Raw genomic sequence first — 13,242 nt, forward strand, 5'->3', positions numbered from 1 at the left:
CCATTCGGAGTCACCACTGCTCCCAGAGTTTTCACCAAATGCCTGGCAGTAGTCGCAGCTCATCTGCGCAGACAACACATTCACGTCTTCCCATACTTAGACAATTGGCTCATTAAAGCCAGCTCACGAGCAAACTGTTGACATCACACTTACAAAACAGTGCAGCTGCTCCATGATCTTGGATTCACAGTAAATCTGTCCAGTCCCATCTCCAACCCCCCAATACGCAAACGTACTTGGGAGCCACTTTCGATACATAAAAGGCTCTGGCCTGTCCCAATCCGGCCAGAATCCGCAACATTCAAAGTCTAGTTTCCTAGTTCCAGCCTCAACACTCAATGCCAGCTCGGGTATTCATGCAGTTACTGGGAATGATGGCGTCTTGCATCTTAATAGTCCCCCATGCAAGACTTCAAATGCGCCCCCTTCAGGAATGCTTAGCACGTCAGTGGAATCGGTCTCAGGGTCAGTTATCAGATCTAGTGTTGGTGGGCGCCGCACTCATCGCTCTCTGCAGTGGTGGAATCCATAAAACCTTTCCAAAGGGAGGCCCTTCATCGACCCGGTTCCACAGACAGTGCTAACAGCAGACTCATCGCTCACTGGTTGGGGCGCTCTTCTCCAAACTCACGCAATTCAGGGCATGTGCAGTCTGCAGCAAAAGCAGCTTCACATAAATCATCTAGAGCTTCTAGGAGTATTTCTAGCGCTCAAAACCTTTTAAGTTCACCTTGTAGCCAAAACTGTCCTGATACACACCGACAACATGACAGCCATGTATTCTATACAGAAACAGGGGGTGGGGGGGGGGGGGCACACACTCTCCAGCTGTCACAACATGCGCAGCCCATCTGGAGGTGGGCCATACGTCAGAAGATATATCTCCTCGCAGTACACCTTCCAGCAGTAGAAAATCAGATTGCGGACCTGCTCAGCAGCAGGGATAACAAATTCACGAATGGGAACTCCACCCTCAATTTCTCTTACCATTCTTTCAGATGTAGGGCTTCCCAGACATAGATTTGATGTGGAGAAGTGTGGCTCACTGGTTAGAGGAGGCAGACCTGGAAGCAGAGGTCAGCCCGGGACCAGGGTTCAATTCCCGGCTCGGCGGGGTCTTGAGTCCTAAAATGTCCATGGACTTGACAATTCTCGCTCCGGTGCCTACTCGATTCATGGGTTCACACTCTGCGACTCTGGGCAATAGCTTGCTTAATCTCCACAACGGCCCCTCGTGGCGGGATGCCTGGCTTTCACCTTGCGGATACCCTGCCGGGGTTATCTCACAGGGGAATACCAGGACGGGTTCCCTAAGCAAGCGCTTAGAAACCGCTTGGTGATTTGCGCTATATAAATTCCTGTACATTTACATTTACATTTGTTTGCCACACACCAAAACTCCCAAGCTTCGCCTCCACGTGTCCACACCAGTTGTCCAAGGGCAATGCAGTATGGATGAACTGGTCAGGGATATTTGCCTACGCTTTTCTGCCTCTCCCACTTATTCCACAAGTGGTTCAGAAGCTCAGGCAAACGTCTCTCATACTAATCCTCAAAAACTAGATCTCACATCTTATCTCCCCACACAGAGCCGTGGCTAGATAAGACACCGAGATCCCAGTCATCTCAAACTTCTGATCTGGCACCTTAAGTCCTAGAGTTTGGCTACCTCAATCTTCTGCCAGACTGCATGAACATTTATTAACCCTTTTACCGCGGTGCAAATTCTGCCGCGGTGCGGGCGAAATAAAGAGTGGGCGTGGTTCGGACGGCCCCAGGCAGTCCTCGCACACGGTGACGTCGGACGGCCGGGGGACGGCTGACGCATCGAACAGGTTAAAGAGGCTAATAGCATAATGCTTGCTGTGCAGAAAAATGGAAGTGGTTTGTTATTTATTGTAATAACAACCAGATCAACCCACTTGCTTTAATTCAAAACATCATTTGCTATTTACTGCATTTGCAACGTTCAAATTTAGCGTACACATCCCTACGCTTACATCTCACTGCAATAGCCGCATACCTTCAAATAGACAATATCAGGCACTCTGAAAAGAGACAGATGTTAAAGCATTTATGGAAGGATTCAAAAGGGTTATTCCCCCAAGACTTCCACCTGCCCCAGTATGGAATCTTAATATTGTTCTCACCAGACTAATGGGTCCACCCTTTGAGCCATTGCATAAATGTGAACTGCGATTTCTCCCTTGAAAATTTGCTTTCCTCATTGCTATTACATCACTGAGGAGAGTGGGTAAGCTTCAGGCACTAACCATAGAAGAACCATTTTTACAAGAACACCAAAACAAATTGGTTCTTCAGACTAATCCTACATTTCTACCCAAAGTAATTTCTGCCTTCCCTATCAACCAATCTGTTGCGTTACCTGTTTTTTTCTCTCAACCAGATTCTGTAGCAGAACATGCTCTACACACCTTAGACGTTAAAAGAGCATTACTCTATTACATAGAAAGGACATAACCTTTCCGTACGACTAAACACCTGCTTTGTTGCTTTTGCTCCACCTCAAAAAGCCAATCCAATTTCAAAATCAGGTATTGCACGGTGGATATTCAAATGTATTCAGACATGCTATGCAAAAGCAAAAAAAAAAAACTTAACAATTCCCCCTAGAGCACATTCCACTGGCATACTAGGCGCTTCTATGGCTTTCTTAGGAAACCTCCCCATAGCTGACATCTGCAAAGCTGTAACAACAACAAAAGAAAGCGAACCATTCACAGCGCCTATTATTGTATATAGCTGCTGTATATTATGGATTGAGTTGCTAAATGGTCGACTTTTTTTAATACCTTGGAAACCATCTAAAATACTGTCACAATTATGTCCCCAATATGTGACTCACTGTGTCTCACTGGGGACACCACGCACATTTTCTATTTCATTGTACGTACAATTTTGTTTGTAAAATAGAAAATAGGATTGTATCAAACTTAAACCATAGGTGTATATGGTTTCTTCGCCCTCTGACATAATGTTAACCCTTCCACTGCGATTGTGCACCGTATTATCTATATTGATTCTATTATTCCACAGGAACCACTGTTTGACAAGTTACCCTCCCAGGTTCCTTAGTGAGTTGGGTTCCCTTGTCCTTTTTCTCAACTGCAATGCTGCAGCATGGTCTACACTTCACACATTCACCAAACCATAATTGTGTAGATGTGTTAGCAAGACAGCAAGCCAGTGTGGGTCAAGCAGTTTTACGAACACTTTCAAATCACTGCGACAGCTACAGGTTAGCCACCACTTTTGGAGATTACTGCTGTATAGTCTATGCAAAGCATATGATCTATTGCTGACCTGCCTCCCCAGGTACCTATACCTGTTGCAGTAATATCTTACTTGGATACATACACATGGACATCTCTATTCCACTCTTACTAACTCCATTATCGCACTCTGCGGGTAAACAATCTAACAATGGAGGCGATGTCCATGCGCACTATCGCCGAGAGGATGAGTCACCTACCTCGTACCTGGAAAAGACTTATTTCAAGAAAAGCAAAGTGCAAACATCCGCACCCAACACTAGATGGCGATCTATGCACAGCATATGACTCTTCAGCTCGGTATGCCAAGAACAGATGCATACTGGATAAGTAGCATTTTCCTTTTAAGTTTCAGTGTGCTCTTGAGAACCATCACAGAAATGTTCTTCATGCTCTGCAGCTCTCACTGAAGCTAGCCCTTGGCTAGTGGATATTTCTAAATAAAAGTATTAAAGGGGTGGGGGTGCATTGTAAGTGGTAGCGGGTGAGAGCATTTAATGTGATTTGTTCGGCATGCACCTGAATATGGTGCACACTTTTCCTTAAGCATGCTGCAAGATAGATCAACTGTCCTGTGCGTGACAGAGCATCGTTTTGCCCAGTACTTCCTCCATTTCTGCTTAGAGCCTCAGTGTTAATTGGCTAGGTTGATCACACAAATGCATTTGAGTCATCGAGCTAGATCCAAGTGCACAACAGGCTGCATTTGAGAAGGGCGAAATTCTGCTTTATTTATTAGAATCATATGAATGGGATGGAATTGGGTGCTGAAGAGTAAAATTGTGCGCTCTCTGCTTATGCCTGCCATCATAACTGCTCAGTAATGGACTTTGGGCCAGGGTGCAGTGACTGTTGTTTAGATTGGACTGAGTGATGCATTTTGTCAGCTGCAGTGTGTGCAATAAAAGACCCAAAGGCAATGTCAAGTGCGAGACGCTGTTCCTGTCACTCTGTATCCTTCCTTTCACCTCTTTCTCACTACCTTCTCTCTTAACATTACATGTTCCATTTCTGACCTACACCTCTAGTTCATATGCTGTCTTTGCTCTCCCTCATCACTCGTTTTCACTTCTCTGGCACACATTGTTTTTCCTATTATTTCTCTTTTGGCTCCTCTTCGTAGTTCTACCTTGGTACGTCCTTCTCTGCTCTTTTAACATTCCCTTTGTATTCAATTTCTCATGTCTTCTCATATCCCTGCTCTTTGCTTTCTACTCTCAACCCTGTTTATCCTGCTATCACCTAGTTCCTGTTTATCCTGTCCTTTCTTTTTTCCCCATTGGTCATGTGACTTCCTTTCTTTCTTTTTCCTGCTCCTATCTCTTCTGCACCCAATTATTTACTGTTCTTTGTTTCCTTCTCTGTGTTTCTCTTGCTTCCTACATTTCTGTTTCTTCTGCTGACTTATGTTTTTTCTTTATCCTGCCTCAATCTAGCCTCAGGTTTTTGCTCCCTTGTCACCTTTTTGCTGTCTGTTCACCTTTTTTTTGCTCCATCCTCTCAACTTTTTCCTACTCTTGCATTACCTCGGTTTCTCCTGCACCCTTATCTCTTTTCCTGCTCCCTCTACTCTTGCCTCTTCATATACATCCTCTTGCTTCTATTTTTTCTGATATTCTCCATTTTCGTGTCTGCTGTCCTTTTTCCCTAATAGTCTTTTATAATTTACAGGATCCAAGACACCATTCCAGTCCTTCCTAGGAATAGCTCAGCAGCACTCTGTACAGAATGGGGTGAGTACAGCCTAAATCTGGCTGTCAGTCTGCCCACATCCAAACCTGCTACTCTACCAGAATGTATTTGTTTTTGATCTGTGTCTTTGTGCATCAGATATCACTCTTTCCTTCTGTTTCTTACACAAACAGTCTCTTCATCTGTCCCCTGTCCTTCCCTTTCCTTCAGTACCTCCCTGTAAAAGTCTGCCCCTACCCCCTACTGTCTGTGTGTCTCCTACGGTCTCGGTCCCCCCTTGCTCTACATACGCTGCCCTCTTTCTTCTTCTCTGTGCCTGTCTAACGTCATGTGCCTTCTCATAGTTCACTTGTGCTCCATTCATCTGTTCCAGTACCTATTTTTCCCTCGCTCTCCCTCTCCCATGTTTTGTTACTCTTCCTTTGTTCTCCTCCCCTTCTCCATCTCTCTCCACAATATTTCATTCTTCTTTTCTCATCTTCTCCCCTCTCCCTTCCACGATTCTCTTTCTGTTTTCTTTTCCTTTCCAGCCTTGCCCTTTCCCCTATCTTACGGTTTCCCCCCTTACTCCTGCCCCCGCAGGCCTCTCTTCCTCAGCCTGCCACTCCCACCAACCCCACTGCCATCACCCCGGAAGAATACTTTGATGAAAACTTTGAACTGGAGACCCGGAACATCGGCCGACCTATTGAATTGTCCACCAAGGTTCAGAGGTGAGGAACCAGAGTCAGTCTTATGAGTCTCCTGCTGGGAGATTAGTGGCCTTGTGGTGCTGTGCTGTAATTCTTTTTTCTCATGCGGTATGGTATGGTCCTAGGGCTATACTCCAATTATCTACAGTTGTAGGAGGTATAAAGGTCTGTACTTTGAATCTATATTCGTGGACCTCACCGTGGCCTTTCATTCTGTAATGTATGATAGGCTGTGGGAGGTTCTCGAGACTGCGGGGGTGGACCCTTACATTATTCTCTTTTTAAGGCACCTGTATAGTGATGTAACGGCCAGCGTGCGCTTTGGATTGGGCGGTGAGCGCACAGCGGCTTTTCTCATCAGAAGGGGGGCGGGGGTGGTCAGGCAGGGTTGCGTGATGACCCCCTTTTTTTTTAATTTGTATATTAACGGTCTGGGCACGGCACTGCTTAAGAATAATCAAGACTTTCCTTCAGTGAATGGACTACCCACACCTGCTCTCCTTTACGCGAATGACGCAGTTTTAATGCCGGGAACTCAAAATGGTCTCCAGAGGGTTTTAGATGGTTTTAGTAATTTTATGAAGGACCTTGGCCTTGCTATTAATATCTCCAAGACATTTACTATGTCCTGTGGTCGTAGGAGCAAGAGGTTAAAAGGCATGTTTGTGCAGAGGCAGAAGTTGGTGCAGACTAAGAGTTTTACTTACGTTGGGATCCTACTCGACCAAGGAGATGCATGGGCCCATGGCCGTAACTGCGAAAAAACAGGCATTTATAAAGACAACAGAAGCGCTGGATTCTCTTTCGAAGAAGTTAGGCAGAAAACCTCCAGGTGAGCTTATTCAAATATATAAAGCTAAATGCATAACCACCACAAAGTATGGGGCTGGTGTTTGGGGCTTTACCAACACCCACGCATTGCAAACTGTAGAAAACACATCTTCATATGCCTGCCACGACGAGTTGGGCCTCTCCTATATCTCAGACATTATAAAATTGGAACGTATTCTCCTGTGGCATAGGATCTTGTTAAAAGAGCAGACTACGCTAAATAGGGAGATTTTACAAGACTGGCTTAAACTGGAGGGGCCCTTAAAGATCCCATGGGTGAGTTTTGTGCATAATTTTATAAGCGACCTAGGACATCTAGAATATTTTACAGACCCCGGGTCCATGCAGGAAGAACCCAAGGAAGGAAGGTCTTCACCTGTTGGCCACAATAAGAATGGCAGGAGAGATCTTAAAGCCAAGTGTACGCCAACATCAGCTAACTGTCACTACTTTACATATGGAACCTTATCTAGCATTTGTGCCAGGTGGCTATGATAGGCAATTACTAACCAGGTTCAGATTTGATGTTGTCCACAGACTTGTGACATTTCCAAGTGTGAATGATTGGTCACATAAACTACAATCATGTCCGTGTGACAATCAATCTGCCCAATCTACTCTCCATTTAGTCTTTTTTTGCAAATTTTATACGGTCTTGAGAAAAGCGTGGATTTTACCACTTTTAAATCGGTATTGGTTGCGGCAATGACGCCCAGCGCTGCTCAAATTACAGTTTTTAATGAGGTATATTTTGCCTGGTGTGTGGCTATGTTCTTAAAGAAAGTACTTTATCAAAGGAAGTCTATCAGAATAGACGAACTATAAATGTTAAGGCATACGTCGCTTTCTAGATGGGTGTTTTATTAATGGTGTGTAAACCTTTAACTGGATTTTTAATATTTTTATTCTGATTGTAATTATGTGATATGACTGTATTTTTATGTGCTTTTAATGATTGTTAATATAGCAGTCGAATAAAGCTTTCCTTGCTTGCTTGAATCTATACCAGTCTCAGCGGTGGGAAGTGCAATCATCTTTTCTGTGCCATTCACCTCTCCTATCCGTGGAGATTGGGATGTTGCAGGACTCAATTATGTGGCTTCCCGGTCTTGGATGTATGAGGTGAAAACATCTGCAATGAACTTCACCCTCAAAGCTGAGCAGCCCCAGTGCTGTGCTATGGATTTTACTCTTTTAGAAAGGGACAATGTGCAAATGTCTGTGCTAGACTTTCACCATTCCCTGCTGAACATGCCCATGGTGAGGCTAGAAATATCCCGAATTTTAAGATTGAGATGAGACACAGCAAGGTGTTGTATTGCTTACTTTCAGATGAGAAAGAAACCTCAGTGTTTGCTTATGGATCTGCTCCACCCTCAGATATGAAAGGAGCCCCAGGCCTGTGTTTTGAATCTACCCCATTTTAACGGGACAGGAGCCCTGTCAAGAGGCCAGAATCTGCGATGTGAAACTATCCCATACTTTTATTTAATTAATATGCTGTGTTAAGAGCTCAAATGCCAGTTAAACAATCCTGGCACTGAATACTAGGTTGGACTGAGGGTCCAGTAAATGCTGACACCATGTTTTTAAGGATTTGCAAAAGGCAATTCGATTGTTTTCATTGTGAAGAGTAAAGCACAGCTAGTTTCACTGTTTAGCAGAGAGCTGGATGATGGCGTGACCTCTAATCCCCTTTGCATGTTGACATGTTGTGAAGGAAAGCCCAGTTCTCCAGTACTGCTTCTTTGATATATTCACATGTCTGGGCCATTCTCCGTCAGGCTGGTGTAGGAAAGTGCCCCTTTTTTTTTTTTTACAAGGTCTACCCCACTTTTTGCCTGGTAAATGTGTTTAGACTGAAGGTGCATTGGTTTCCCGCTAACCAGGACCCCAGTGTCTGAGCTCGTTCCCAAAATTGTACAATTGTTTCCCCAAATTTGAAAAACCTTTAGCACCCTCTGCAAGTCCCTATTAAATGTGTACCCCTGGACCCAGGGCCTGAGGCTAGTTAGTACCACTCCTATGGTCGGCTAAACTGATTTGGACACAACTTTTCAGAAGTAGTCTTCTTTGTGATGGTATACTTAGGAAAACTGGGATAGGGTTATGCCTACTTCCCACAGGAAGTGGTCATATAGGTGGGGTAGTGACCACAAGGATCATTTGCCCTTTGGCTACTACCCTACAGTCCCCTAACATGCCTAAATTCATTATTATGGGGAGGCCCTGGCACCAGAATAGCAGATCCTGCCGACCTGAAAGATGAAGGAGGACGTAAAGAGCCGCATCCTGCAAGAAGAGAATAACCAGCAACTGAATTGGCACCAACCATGCCGGCCTGCCTGCTACCTTCGCCAGTTGCACCAAACGTCGACTGTCCTGCAGCTGCTGAGCCCCCACAGCCCGGGAAACCTGCCAGCACTTCACTCAGGAACCAAGACCTCCCAAGAAGCAACGGTCCTGCTTCCCTGCATTCTGCAGGCATAAAAAGAACCCTGGAAGGACTCCGTGACTGCAGAAACAAGACGCCTGAAGACTCTACTGCACCCGTCGCTCCAAACCAGCGGTGAAGTGGGCCAACAATGTCAGCGTTGTCCTCCGGAGACTGAGTCCAGTGTGGTGACACCTCTTGTGGACCTCCAGACGTCGCCTGCAGCCACTGCACGCTGGCCCCCTCTACCGTGCCTGCTCTTGTAAGAAAAACCTGATGCCTAAGGACATCTCATCACCCGTCAGCCCTGGGCTGTGGAGAAGAGGACCAACAGTGGCCCTACAACCCTGAGCATCGTGAGGTCTGGTTTCCACTCCCCCTGTTTAGTTCAGCCCGACTTGCCACCCAGTCCATACCTGCAGCCTCTTTACGTGAAGACCGATCCCCAAGGAGTAACATTGGGCACCCAACGCTGTCTTACACCTCTGCACTTGGCCGCCATAGTGCCGCTGATGGTGTTCTGCTGTTGCTGCCTTGGACCTTGCCCACCATTCATCTTCACCTCTGGAGATTGGTCCTAAGAGACGTTGTAATGTAACCAAATGCCGCAATGCCTTTTCCTCCCATAGGATAACATTGTAGCCTCCAGAAATTGCACTGTGACGACTTTTTGAACTCTAAAATAATCACTTTAAACCCATGCATGAGGCAGGACCTTCCCAGGAGCTCAGCCTGGTACCCTATCAGCACCTTAGGTTACTCCAACTTAAGGAGACGATGTAGCCTTACGGCTAGATCGGTCACCCTCGAAGCCAAGGTACCCGGTTCGAGTCTGGGCAACGACGCTCAACATCCTCTGATTCTGGGCAAATCACTTAATCTCCCCATGCCTAACAAAAATGAATGTGTCCTTCTGTATAGAAGCTGGTGCTATGTAAATCACTCTGATACCTGGTGTCTCTGGTCTAGTTCGCGCTATAAAAAAAACTCTTTAAAAAAAAAAAAAGGACTTCTGCAAAGCATATAAACCTGCAGATGGGGCCTTGACCCTTCAAAAGCCCATCTGCAGCAGTTGCTAGTCGAAAATGACAAAACTCTGGCAAGTAAAGGAGCCCCCATTGGGGAAGAAAATGAGAACCTAGACGAGGATGATGTTGACACTGACTCCACCACTACCCCTTTAGAAAGCAACTCCACTTAGAAAACCCTCCTAGTGTCCCAGAAGAGATATACACAGGAAGGTGCAGATCTTCAGAAACTAGCGAAGAGAATAGCATTGGAGGCTAAACTCGCGGCTATAGAAAAGGAAAGAGCTGAGATGGGGCTAGGATTCATCTCTGGCGGCAGCAAAATCATACATAGGTTTTGACGCTTTTAACTCTAAAATCCCCAAAGGGATGCTCCCAAAGGACTCTGAGGGTGATGATCTCACCAAATGCTTTTCAGCCTTTGAGAGGGCTTTTAAAACAAGGCAGTTCAACAAGAAGTATTGGGGCTCTCTTCCATGGGATCTGCTCTCAGGAAAGTATAGGATAGGCTCCTGACACTGAAGGAGGCAGATGCAGAGTCCTATGACCTCATGAAGGACACCCTGATTGAGGGCTTTGGATTCACCACTGAAGAATACAGGATCAGGGAGACTCTAAAAACCCAGAGTCAGACCTGGGTAGATTTTGTAGACTTTTCAGTGAGGACACTATTTGGCTGGTTGAAAGGTAACAATGGGTATGACTATGATGGGCTTTACAATTTAATTATGAAAGAGCATCTGTTAAATAATTGTGTTCCTGAGAAGTTACGTCAGTACCTGGTAGACCTAGGTCCACTTTCTCCTCATGAGTTGGAGAAAGAAGGCAGACCACGTGGTCAAAACAAGGGTGACAAACTACCACTGGTGAGGCAACCAAAAGAAAGGGTTGCTAAGCCGTCCACCGAAGGAAAAATGGTGATCAAGCAAATGACAAAAACAAAGAGTCTTCTAAAGGCCCCCAAAACCTGTTCAGTAGGGTCGGCCCTGAACCAATGATGAAGGATCTGAAGAGTCGCATCCTGCAAGAAAAGAATATCCAGCAACTGACTTGACTCCAACCCTGCCGGTCTGCCTGCTGCTTTCGCCAGTGGCTCAAAAGTTGACTTTCCTGCAGCTGCTGAGTCCCCAAAGCCCGAGAGACCTACCAGCACTTAACCCATGATCCAAGAGCTCCTGAGAAATAGCATACCCGCTTCCATGCATTCTGCAGACACCCAAAGAACCCTGCAAGGACTCAGTGACCGTAGAACCCGATACCTGAAGACACCACTGCACCCATCGCTCCAAGCCAGAGCTGAAGTAGACCAACAGTGTCAGCTCGTCCCCAGTCCTCTAGAGACCAGGTCCAGTGGGGTGACACCTCTCGTGGACTCCCCGACGTTGCCTGCAGCCTCTGCATGCAGACCCCCTGGACTGCGCCTGCTCCTGGTAAGAAAAACCCGATGCCTACGAGAAAACCTTTGCTCCTGTTACCCATGGGCCTCAGAGGAGAGGGCCAACTGTGTCCCTACTTCTAAAGGCATCGTGAGGCCTGAGCCCCCCTGTTGGTTCAGCCGGACTGGCCTCCCAGTCTGAGCCTGCAGCCTCTTTATGTGAAGACCAATCCCCATAAAGTAACATTGGGCACCCAAAGCTATTTTCCACATCTGCACCCGTCCGCCCTAGTGCTGCTGGTGGTGTTATGGTTGTGCTGCTTTGGACCTTGCCCACCACTCGCCTTAACTTCTGGAAATTGGTCCCGTAAGTTGCTGTAATATAACAAATGCTGCTTTGTCTTTTCCTCCCATAGGATAACATTTCAGCCTCCAGAAATAGCACTGTCAACTCTTTGAACTCAAAATACTCACTTACCTGAACAAATTGTTTCTGGTGCCAACGTATATATAAAGATACTGGTTATTTTTATAAATTGGTGTTGATCTCCTTAAGAATTGTGGCTTACCTATTGACTATTGTGTATATTTTCATATGTCTTGCTCTCCACTATGATCAGCCTAAGGCTTCTCCACCACAATACCCCCTAGCCATAGCAAGCGCTTGTGCACTCATAAGGGAACCCCTGGACTCTTCACACAATATATTCTCATTTTGATATATCACATGAAGTGTAGTGTGTTTATCTAGGTACCTATATTGATACTCCTATTTCTGACCCTTGTCCGGTTATTAATTCACTAGTGTCCAAACAACGGCACAGAAACCCGTTTTCAGATTAGGTCATAGCGCATGCTGTCACATTAAGCAAGCACTATTCCTCCAGCCCCCTAGAACGCACACCGAGTTCTCAAAACAAACCAAACCATCAGCAGACCTGGGAAATCCCCCGCAGCTATTGTTTTGATTTCGCTCGAGAACTCCTAAAAGGAATGTAAGAACGACCAGTCCTTATGACATTCTTACTGACGTCTTATGTCCATCCTTATGTCAAACTCGGCACCTTTCAGGTATAAATATACCAACGCTGCCCTAAGCAACGACACGGTGGTGATGAGCTTGGAGCAGAGCTACTTGCCGGAGAGCCCAGCTGATGCAGGAAGCCCACGGACGCTGCCCCTCCCTTTTGACGCGCTGAGAGAGACGCTGCCTTTTCTCCTGCCGAGAAATCCAGCCTCCGGCGTTTCCGGCTTACCTTCGCGGGTAACTGGGATATCGAGTCCCGACAGAGAGATACCAGCCCTCCTGCCTTCTAAATCCCAGGTACTGAACTGACTAATCCCTTACAGAGAATTCTTGAGTCAGATTCTTGGCAAAACAAACTTAACTTAAACTGCTACTTACTTACTCCCTCCCACATATTAGGCTTAGGTCAGGTACACCGGGGTAGGCGTAGTTAGAAGCACCAGTTGAGTACGATTAGTCAATGTATATATGTATGTATATCTTTTATCCATTTTAAGTATCATATGGCTAAGAAACCATATCAATGCTTTTACAGTATTATTTTATAATCCTGCTTTTACTGTATGCACTCTACTTAACCTTAAGTATTGCAACTGTAGCGATTCATTTCTCTTGTATGAGAAAAAGAGACTGATCAATAAATAACATCTTTTATTGAACACGCCCATCTCTTCTTTCTCTACAAACTGGTGGAACTAAGTATGCACGTACTGACTGAGTAAAATAGCTGTCTCTTGTTTTCACACGACTCTGGAGATATACTCTTGATTAGGGAGAGCAAAGTTGTCATGTTCTATGGTTGTCAGAAACTAAATCCCTTCTTGTCTATCCAGGGAGGTTAAACTCCTCCTCGCCTATTCGAGAAAGTTT

General features: G+C 45.7%; 1 protein-coding gene across 1 annotated transcript in view; it reads left to right on the forward strand.

Annotated features, from left to right (window-relative positions):
* The window catches only part of ANKRD13D (ankyrin repeat domain 13D), a 159,573-nt gene that overhangs the window by 123,860 nt on the left and 22,471 nt on the right, over positions 1-13,242 (forward strand). The window contains exons 9-10 of the mRNA XM_078657785.1: positions 4,965-5,026; positions 5,568-5,698. Coding sequence (XP_078513911.1) covers positions 4,965-5,026; positions 5,568-5,698 — 193 coding nt within the window. The remainder of the gene's footprint in view (positions 1-4,964; positions 5,027-5,567; positions 5,699-13,242) is intronic.

The sequence above is a fragment of the Lissotriton helveticus genome, chromosome 1_1 (assembly GCF_964261635.1).
Source record: "Lissotriton helveticus chromosome 1_1, aLisHel1.1, whole genome shotgun sequence".
NCBI lineage: Eukaryota > Metazoa > Chordata > Amphibia > Caudata > Salamandridae > Lissotriton > Lissotriton helveticus.